This window comes from Bombus flavifrons, chromosome 12 (assembly GCF_040668555.2).
Source record: "Bombus flavifrons isolate JBK064 chromosome 12, iyBomFlav1_principal, whole genome shotgun sequence".
Classification (NCBI taxonomy): domain Eukaryota; kingdom Metazoa; phylum Arthropoda; class Insecta; order Hymenoptera; family Apidae; genus Bombus; species Bombus flavifrons.
Window position 1 is genome coordinate 7,678,300 of NC_138453.1, and position 10,434 is coordinate 7,688,733.

Genomic DNA, 10,434 nt, shown 5'->3' on the forward strand with positions numbered 1-10,434 from the left:
CTTATTCCAATTTAAAAAATACATTGTAGTCTTTTAGATCTCTTACAGAAGAAAAACCAAAAAATGGCGAAGTGGAGCGTAAAATTATCGAACACCTGTTCGTTAAATTTCTTCGAAGCGTTATTGCGCCATGTAATTGTAAAAGAAACCCGGACCAAGATCGAGCATCGCCATACGACCGACTCGAAACCTACATTTGTGAAATCATCCAAAGGCTCGATGTCTCAAGTGTGTACCAAGAGTCTAGGTCTAGGACGCAACTTGAGGCCCGTTGGCCGTGTGGATGCCAGAGAGAGAAAAAGAGAGAAAGAAAGACAGAGAAAGAGAGAGAGAGAGAGACATTTTGCAACACGAGGATCGTCCAAAATCGGTTATTTCTGAGGGCAGAGGGTCGAGGGATTGTCGATGGACGGGCAACGAGGACGTGGTAGGTGTAACGTCCACCGGAGAAAGAGAGAAACAAACACAATTGAAAGGACAGAGGAGAGGCATGGAGGGAGAGGGGAGGAGAGAATCGTCTCACAGCTGAATTACTCTCACTTGAGAGGCCCCCGTCTCTTCTTCTTTGTGGGGGCTTCAAGTATCCCCCTGCTTCTCGTGGGGTATAAAGGACCCTGGTCTACCTTGCTCAGAGTCACAGAACAGAGCGGCATCGCAGAAGCCGACATGAATCCTCTGATCGCGGTAAGCACGCTAAAATCTTTTAAACATTATTTTTAAATTGAATCAAACGAAAGAGAGAAAGAAAGAAAGAGAGAGAGAGCGAATGCGAGTGTGCATGGACAAAGTGTAGACGTCTTTTTAAAAAAGTGAGATCCACGGGATATTTGAAAAGTGATTCGTGTCCCCGATTCTTGTTAAAACTTTGTGTCCCTGTATTGATTTTCGAACCGGAAACTCCGTTAAGTTCCGCTGGGATTACCTTCTATCTATTCGGTTACTTCGATGCATGTATTTATCGAGTTTCCCCGTTAACGATATCTTGCACTCCCGCTTTCCCTCTCGGTCGTGTGATTTCTATTTAACTTCAACTACGCTTCAACGATCGTGGCGATTTCGCGTCTTCTTTTTCCCTATGGTTGATTGAACTTCGTACATCCGAATATCCTCTTTCAAACAGCACTTTCTCGAAGGTATCGCGCTTCTAACTGCTTTCTATATCTTATAATGATAATAATTTCGGAATGATAATCTTGAATACAACAGACACTAACGTGGTTGATGTCTTTCATTTTTCCAGTGTATGATAGTCGGTCTAGCAGGGTTCGCCCTGGCTGAACCACCGATCTCGTCCGGCTACAGCTACAGCAGGCCATCCGGAGGGGGTGGTTACTCCATAGGTGGTGGCGGTGGTGGCGGTGGTGGATACACCGCCGTATCAACCGGCTACCAAACCAGCGAGGGAGCATCCGTCGATGGCGCGTTGCTCGAACAAATCCGTCAGATTTTGCTGAGGGAAGAACAGAGCACTGGATTCATAGGTGGTGGTGGTGGTTACGCACCTAGCTCAAGCTACGGCGCTCCATCCAGTCAATACGGTGTTCCAAGCTCGTCCTACGGTGTACCAAGTTACCAGACACGCGTTGTAGGCATCGATCTCGAAGGAATCAGGCAGGCCATCCAAGTGGCACAGTTCAACCAAGTGACCCATGGGTCTGGTGGTGGCTATCCAAGCGGACCAAGCGGAAGCTACGGAGTACCAAGCAGGCCAAGCGGTAGCTACGGTGCACCGTACTAAAACGGTCATACATCAGATTAAACTACAGATTGGATGATGGGAGAGCAAGAGAGGGAGAGAAAGAGTGAGAGCGAGTGAAGACACCAGTCGACCACCGCGACTATCTTCCGAGCTGAAACTCCTAACGAACGAGAGAAACGAAGGTTAAGGTTGAATCGAGAAAAACCAAAAATAGATTAATCGATAGTAAAACACAGGACAATCCAGGTTTCTATAACCGGACAGAAGAATTTCTTTCAAGCGAAACCTATCCTCTTCTAAAGTCCGCTCGGAAGGTCGTCGTAAAATAGACGGATCGTTGAAAAGAATACTATAATAGAAAATAGAAAGATGATGCTATTTTCAAAGCACGAGGGTCGTCGTCGTTCGACGAATCAGGATTCTCAGGGGTAAAGGACGAGGATGAAATCAAAGGTGTACGTATAAGCTAACATCGAGCAGGGATTCCAGAGGCTCCTGCTTCGTTGAAATCAAATCGTCGTCGTTTCAACGGGCCACGATCCTCCGAGGAATCGCGGGCGTACGTACTAAAAGATAACAGAAGCTCCTGGCTACTGGCTCGTTGGAGAATAAAAGGTCGTCGCTTCAACGGGTCAGGGTTCGAGGAGTGAACTTGAACGTTCGAACGAACCGGCCACATAGATCTAACGATCTGAGCGTCGACGAGGTGTCAATCTTCTTATCGTACCAAAATCGTCGTCGTCGCGGTCGGATCCACGAGGGATCCAAAAACGTAACCAGTGATAGAAACATACGAGTCGAAAACACGAAAAGAAACAAATCGTTATCGAGAACGATCTCATAGGAGATTCAACGTAAGTTACATTCGTTATGACTTCGAGATGGCATAGCCGTGGAGCCGGAGCCGAAGTCGAAGCCGTGATCGGCGCGAGAACGCGCCTTGTAAATACAATTTACACACGCTTTCCACAGCGTTCGCTGCGTCATCCGACAGTACGAGGAGGAACTGAACGCGTACATCATCGAACCTGGTCTAACAGTTACTTCAAGGAAGATCGAACAACTTATCTAAAAAGAAAAAAGAAAAAAGTAATGAAAAACGAGGAATAAAAGATAAAAATGAGTTCGAGGAACGGAGCGAACGCTGACACGAAATACATACGTACATACAAGAAACACAACACAAATACATTATATTTTTTATATGTCTTAAACGCTATTCCTTAACTACGCATCTTTTTTTATACTTGTATAAAGGCTTTTTTGTAGAAAAAAATAAAAAAAAACGTCGCCACCGTTGAAACAGCCGCCTGTGTTCTATTTCGACGTGTCTTTTCACCAACGACGACTCTTTGGTCGCTTTTCCATCCTTTGCTGTTCCTCTTCCTTGTCCTTAATTTCTCTTTTCCTTATCGATTTGGTCTCTTCCTCAATTACAACCACCAAGTTCTTACTCTAGGTCCCATGCCATTCGTGACCTCTGGGCGTTCGCTCGCAGCCACGTGAATATTCCTCCTCCTTTAAAGACGACCAATTTTTTTTCTTCCCGTTCAGCAGACGCCTTTCTCCTTTCACTGTACCGATCAGAACCGACTGCGATGGTTCGTTCGCAGACCGCCTCTGGGCTCACGGGCTTCTCCAGCTTGGACATGACGTAAATTCTCACGAGCCGCGTTTAACAGATGCTCGTAAAGCGGATCGAAGAAGCCTGGACACCGGTCAGGGATTCGAAAGTAGCTTCACTGCGCTATTCTACTCGCTCCAACGTGAGCGAGACTTTACTACGTGCGCATGTCGTGTACTCTTGATTTTGAATTATTACCGAATAATGTCGTACTTCCGAGAAGCAAATAATAATCGATCAGAAGATTTCTAACGAACGTCATTAGAATTTTACAGACGATTCGATGAAATAGTATCTTGTGTTGACAGAAATTTTGTCTCGAGGTTTCAATTTTATCTCGGATAATGTATTTTTGAGGAGAAAATAATAACCGATCAGAAGATTTCTACTATTAACGTCATTCGAATTTTATAAATCAATTCGACGAGATAGCATTCCGTGTTATCAGAAATTTACAGGAAATTTTTCAACTGTGATTCGACGTACGTAAGTCCGTAACCAATGGAAACGTTTAGACGCTGAGCAACGAGCCGCGATACGCCTCGTGAAATCGCTTACGCGTGTTTAGATTTCGTTGTTTGTGCAATCGGTACACGTAACAGATTTATTGAAGTCAAGCGCTAGAATTTCCTCCATTAGAAGAGCTGATGTGCCTCCTGCCTTATGAAATCCATAATGTTCAATGGGAATGTCTGTCTTTTATGATGATCTTATTGCACTGTTTGAAAGCGGTGTGATTAAATCGATAATATAAAAATTCTCATGAAATAGGAAATTCTTGTGGCTTTCGAAACAATTTCGATTTAGGATCACCAGGAGTTCCGCGGCTCGGGTAATTAGAAATTGAGTAACGTGTGCTAGAATTAAGTAATCAGCCAGCGTCTCGGACACAATGCGAGCCTGGTGCAATTAAACACGCCGTGATGAAGAATAAGTCGCAAACGCTATGCTACAGCTAAATTAAATCATCAAGCTGGATATTTCTCCGTATTCCTGGTAACGTCGTTGTGTTTTATCGGGCTGATTTTGCGCAAGAGAGCGTGTAACACATTACAGAAGAAAAATAAATATTTGATGTCGGCGAGATATCGTGGACAATAAAAAAAAAAAATACTATCGAGAGAGCGGAAGGCGTTAATAGTAAAAACGTGGAGGAGATATTGCGTGAAAAGGCTTGGAGCCTTTCATAGGATGTTCTTCGTTGCTCAAACACTACCAAACAACTTCTTTATACACTGTGAAACTATCATCTTCTATATTCATCTGATTGTTCAAAGGAAAAATATGAAATAGCTAAACAAATGACGAAATTTATCGAGTACTATTTTTCATGTATATACAAATATCGTTCTAGTCTTTGGAATTAACAAAGGAATAGTAGCGATTGAGAAAGTGTTATTTCTATGAACAACGAGAAAAACGGAATGTCAATTCCGATTCGGCCATTTTAAAAGGACTTACGTATGTACGACGTCCAGCAGGGAAAGTGCCGCGACTCTTCGCCAGGGATGGCGAGGTCGAGAAAGGGGAAAGGAGAGAAGAAGAGGAACTGTGAGACTCTCTGTGGAATTTTGTAAGAGCCGTACATAATCCATAAACGTGCCTGCCAGGCAGAAGCCGTGCGAAAGGAGGAAAAACGCTCACGCAATGAGGTCCATCCGTGCTCCAGTTCTGGATGAAATTGCAAAGTGGAATTCCATGTCCCAAAAAGGATTCTTTTAAAAAGCCAATCGCACGGAGATTTTCATCCAATAAACCAATATCTAACCTCCTTTACATGTACTTTTCTAAAAGAAATGAATACTTTAACGCGAACATAAATGCTCTTTGTCTTCGCATTGAAATGTTAAAAATATTCCAAGTAATTTAATATTAAAAATTTATATGTCAATTCTAAATAATGTAAGATTGGGATTTAATACGATAATAATTCCCGATAATTTTAATACAACAATTTTAAACAACGTAGAATTCGAATTCCTTTCTCAACTTTTTCAGTCTCGAAGCTCATAACGAACTTTTTTCCACGAGAAACACGTAATCGGACGATCTATCAGATCCGGAGAAGTCGCAGCGTGTGAAAGGAGAGAAAAACGCGGGCACGATGACGCACAATGCGATCTGCTCGGCCAATTATGGGAAGAAGATTTGTCGAGCAGCCGGCTCGTAAAATGTGCGCGTTTACAATGGCCCAGTCTGCTTTACTTTCGCTAATCCTGCTTCTGCGCCACAAGCTTTTGAGCCTAATGCCGATTGCTCAACATATGGCTGATGTCTTCATTAACGCGACAACGGATGCGTTTTTTAACGAGCTTCTTAAAGCAAGATACGTCGCCTTCTATAATTATGGGACCTGGTAACAATACTACTACCGACAATTGTATCGACACTTTCCGTTGGTTTCATCCGTTGCATGTAACTCGATTTTTCTTGTGATATTTTTTAAAATACTGCCATTTTTCTTAGACAGAGACGCTAATTAATTTTAATGCGTTAATTAAATTTTTACACTGATGAAAAGACTGAAAAAATAACCGTGTATTACAAACGATAAAAATCATAAAATATAACAGAATTACTTTCCAATCATCCTTTTGAAAGAATGACAAACAAGTTAAACAGATGATTGATCTAAAGGTGGAAAAATCAGTTAAGAGATGTTAATTGATCTAAGGGTGGAAAATCAGTCAAGAGATGTTGACTGATCTAAGGATGACAAACCAGTGAAGTTCGGTGACGATGCTGTCGCAGAGGAAAATTATTGCTGAGTGTTGGTCCAGAGAATTGACCGTTGATCCTGGGAAAAATCCGACCTTCCCATTTTTACCTGATGGAACAATTAGCATAAGGAATGTGTCGACTTGCATATATTTTATAACAATTAAGGGCCCTAATGGTAAAATATAAATGTTTAGTTTTATAACAGTTCCTTAGGATTATTGCGGTCCGGTTAATTATATATGCATAGCTAATGGCCGCCTCGACCGAGGAATGGATTCTGGGTCATCGGACGTAACAATAGATAAATATAGAAAATATCTAAAATACAGTAATCATAATATAGTATTTGATAAGCGAAGCAAATCTCTACTTTTTTATTCAAGTCTATTTATTGAATTGCGTTGATAAACACGTGGATGAGTTTGCATAAACAACCGTGGTCAATAGATAACAAACTTGCACAACAATTTCTCACAGATTTTGGAAAGAAAAACAAAGAAGAACGGAGAAATTTATTCGCCAGAATGTCAAGAAAGTTCCACGAATATCTCTTTCCTCTTCCTCTTTTCTTCAAATTATATCTTTAGCGGTTCTAATGATTTCTGGTATCTTGTGAACACACATATACATTCCGCGTTATTCAGCACGCACGTGCGCCTACAAGTCGGAAAGGTTACGCAACAGGTTTGTATTCTGCGAAAAATGGAATAGGCACTGCCGTGGATCAGCGCAGCTAATCGAGCAGCTTCAGCCATTCGCAAGAAAAAATTAAAAAAAGAAGGAAAGAGAGATTCTCTGATGAGGGTCGGTTATGTAACTTGGACAAGCATTGCACGAAAGAGTCCAGGGAATGCAGGTCGCACTTGCAACTGTGGAACTTGCACGAGAGAAAAAAGCGGTGCAATTTTGATGGGCCCATACGTGCTCAGAAATTGTGTAAATCGCAGGGATTCGATTGCACAAACGTGTTTATCACTTCTATGACTATTACGGTGAAGGAGATCAGCCAGAAGTGATCCAGTCGTTATATTGCCTCACGATTTCCGTTCGAATCGACCGCGAAGGCGTCCAAGATTAATGGACACTATAAATTAAATCTAACGGAGGAAATTGAAATAGTTAAATCATTCTATTTATCGTTTTGAATATATGATTAAGCGGACGTAAACAAATGTGCGTTTCAGTGGCGATTTTCCGTGTTTAGTGAATCTATTTTAGACGTGAGATATGTATCTATATTTCAAGGTATAACTCGAGGAAAATAAATTGATCCTTTAAAGATAGAAATAAGAAACAAAAGATTTTAAAGTTGGCAATAAGAAATTAAGAAATTAGGAAATTTGTTGAACGTTGCTGAAATGTGACAAAAATTGAGTTATTGGTAGCTAATGACAGAATGCAAAGTCGATATGACACTTGTTTATTGACTGCACGGAGATGCGTATGTATATATGTTACTTCCACCCCGAGAAAGCGAAGAAGGGGAGAAAGTTACGAGAAAATCATTGGCTTCCCGCGTGCGTCATCACGTCGTCTATGAAAACACGAAGACAAACAGGCATGAGCATCCTGTCCAACTACTTACACCTCACACCAAGTCGAACATAATTTACAGTACGTTCGTCTGTTGATTTATGATTTAAATTACCCGTGAGAGAGTACATTCGAAGACACTTAACGGAAAGAGATGTTCTGTAGCGGAAGTTCGCCATAGTTGCATCTCTTCACCATGAAATTTCCCCGTACTTTCAAGAATAAAATGTAAATAACTAATTAAGAAAATGAAACAAGTTCCGAGCACATGTCTTGAGTAAATAGAATTTCGAAATAAAGTAAAAGTAAAAAATTTTCAATTCTTTGACGATTCTCCTAACGAAGTACGAGATTTTCAATTGTTGGTGTCGATAAAAAGAAATGGAACTAAATTGCAACTTACAGTTACATGTTGAAGGTGCATGACAAACTTCCTTTTATAGAGTTGATGTTGCAATATGAAATTCGACGGTTGTTTCAAGTTTATTTGTAGCCATTGGCAAAATGAAGTAAGTAGATGCTGTTTAGTGTAGGGAAAAGCAGATGTTTAGTGTAGATGGAACAGGAATTGCTGGGTAGCACGGAAAGAAATATTCTAAAAAGTTCGAAAAATTGAATATTTTAGATAAATATTTAAGTATATACGGAAATATATGTAATTCGATATGATAAAAGATTTGTTGTGTATTACCGCATTATCGTATGAGGAATTTTTTTGTCTTCAGTACGGTGATTAGAAAAATATGTAGAACATATCCAACATAATTAAACAATTGAAGTTTACAAAATAATATAAAAATAAATAAGAAGTGATGTAGATAGAAACAACATATATAAATACTGCTATCTTTTAGAATACTTGCAGTACAAAAATACGCTGAAACATGATATAATAAAAAATACTTTACTCTTCGATACAAAGGTAAAAATAAAAGAATGTAATTTTGCGTTTATGTACATCACTTTTCACAGCTCATTGTCCTTTTATTTACACCATCAATCGTTTCTTTCACCCAAGCACCAGTTTCACAATTATTGTTACGATATTTAGGAATATCAATGGAACTGCAACAAACAACATATTTGTGTCATATTTAAATTAATTATCAAACAAATTAAAATATTTTGTTTGTAATTACTTCGTGCCACCGTTCGTATGGACCTAATAAGGTTTAAAATTTGTGACTTTGCTGTAGGAGGTTCTCCGAAGCCTTGAACATTTTGCCACGACGCCCAACCAACTGTAACAATGTTTAAACAAAAATTAAGTAATATATTCCAATATACAAGTAAAAACATATACATATGATTTATATATTTATCATACAACGCGATATATGTAAATACAATAGATAACATAACCTATAAATTCTTCATTTCTATGCAGGGAAAAAGTTCAGTATAAAAGAATGATACAAACAAAAATATAACGATATTGTGTACCTTTTGCAAGAAATCTTTCTTCGTTCAAAACGCAGATCGCATTCAGACACAACATAGTCGCTTCAAAAAGTGTCCAAAGTGTAAACGCCATATTATATCGATATGATGAATGATAACATTGAGAATATCACGCAGCGCCACAAGTGTAGGGAAAGGTAAAACAGCTTCATACGCATCAACCAATCAATTTGTATCGATTAGTAACCGTCCTGCCATCTTCTGTGTTCCGCTGGAAATTAGCAATTAAAAAGGTGGCGTTATGCGGGAAATTTGAATTAAAATTTATTTCTACTATGTCAAAATACATTTAGAGTAATCTCGAGATTTAAACATCGCTCAAGATTCCAAAAATAAAGTAATCTTAGATTTTATCGATAACATTTTACAAATGCTTGCAGAAATAGTGCGTTATGGAAACTAAGAGCCTTAAAACGATACTCGAAAGAATCGGTAGACTTTACAAGTAACTTAACAACGCGATAATACAACGGATGGTTAGGAGCATTATTCTATTTATAATAATTGAACGACAAAGCGCACCTTCTTGGCACTAACGCTTTTGGAACAGGAGGACGAGTGTTTCTAGACGATTCGACGCTCTCTTCTCAATTGAGTTACGTTAACAATTCATGTGTGCCGATTTAGTTATAGAACTTAGAGTTCATTTCGTGCTACCCTCGATCGTTCATGACCTCTATCATCATTTTATCATGCGGCGTTCGAGGCACACGTTTATCACGTGTAAGGAAATTCGTGGATTTTAATATTCTGATATCGTTTTGCGTATGCAAAGAAAAGTCGGAATCTTCCATATCGTGATGAAAGTCACGAACGTATTTGACGTGTGCAAAAATTTTTCTTGTTTGTAGACGATAAGTATTCAGCAAAAGCTATGCTAACTCGCAGCCTCGAACAAGTGTTGTATTACTGCAAAAAATTGCAACACAGACTAAACCCGCGTCGGCGGAAAGTACGCGTGAATCACGTGTTCCAAATGTCACATTTATGCAACTGTAGAAAATATTGCATTATGCTAGGATTAAAAAAAGTTTGAGACAAAACTATCATTAATTTCAGGAAAAGTTTCCAACGTATACAATGTACGTCTTATTTGGCAACAAGACAATATAGAAAAATTGTTCCAAAGCCAATGTTTTCTCGACTAATTTAGATCTTCCACGAATTCATTCAAGTCATTCATCATCCCCTAACAGATAATAATATTTTTCATATACAACGATAACGATTGCCTTAATTTTAGCTTTCTATATAAATCACAAGGTACTCTGATTCATTTCCCCAGTAATTACGCAAATCGTATGATTACAGATCTTCTGTCACATAAAAATGTATATTTTTCAATAAACTAGACGCAGCAATAAACTAGACGCAGCAATAAACTAGACGCAGCAAT

At 39.3% G+C, this 10,434-nt stretch overlaps 2 protein-coding genes across 2 annotated transcripts; one reads left to right on the forward strand and one right to left on the reverse strand.

Moving 5' to 3' along the window:
• The first annotated feature begins 282 nt into the window (after positions 1-282).
• LOC138185526 (pro-resilin) lies at positions 283-3,124 on the forward strand. Its single transcript, XM_069124537.1, has 2 exons — positions 283-684; positions 1,241-3,124. Exons 1-2 carry the CDS (start codon positions 406-408, stop codon positions 1,736-1,738), a joined length of 777 nt encoding a protein of 258 aa, XP_068980638.1. The 5' UTR covers positions 283-405; the 3' UTR covers positions 1,739-3,124.
• Positions 3,125-8,465: 5,341 nt separating this feature from the next.
• On the reverse strand, positions 8,466-9,251 carry LOC138185585 (immediate early response 3-interacting protein 1). The gene is made up of 3 exons (XM_069124642.1): positions 9,021-9,251; positions 8,717-8,818; positions 8,466-8,642 (listed from the first exon to the last, which is right to left on the reverse strand). The coding sequence occupies exons 1-3, from the start codon at positions 9,109-9,111 to the stop codon at positions 8,587-8,589; spliced, it is 249 nt and encodes an 82-aa protein (XP_068980743.1). The 5' UTR covers positions 9,112-9,251; the 3' UTR covers positions 8,466-8,586.
• Positions 9,252-10,434: the final 1,183 nt, after the last annotated feature.

Coding starts and splice junctions, on each gene's coding strand:
- LOC138185526 (XM_069124537.1), top strand. CDS start 406: ATGGACGGGCAACGAGGACGTGGTAGGTGTAACGTCCACCGGAGAAAG. Junction 685..1,240: donor ACATGAATCCTCTGATCGCG/GTAAGCACGCTA, acceptor TCATTTTTCCAG/TGTATGATAGTCGGTCTAGC.
- LOC138185585 (XM_069124642.1), bottom strand. CDS start 9,111: ATGGCGTTTACACTTTGGACACTTTTTGAAGCGACTATGTTGTGTCTG. Junction 8,819..9,020: donor AGAAAGATTTCTTGCAAAAG/GTACACAATATC, acceptor ACATTGTTACAG/TTGGTTGGGCGTCGTGGCAA. Junction 8,643..8,716: donor CATACGAACGGTGGCACGAA/GTAATTACAAAC, acceptor TGTTTGTTGCAG/TTCCATTGATATTCCTAAAT.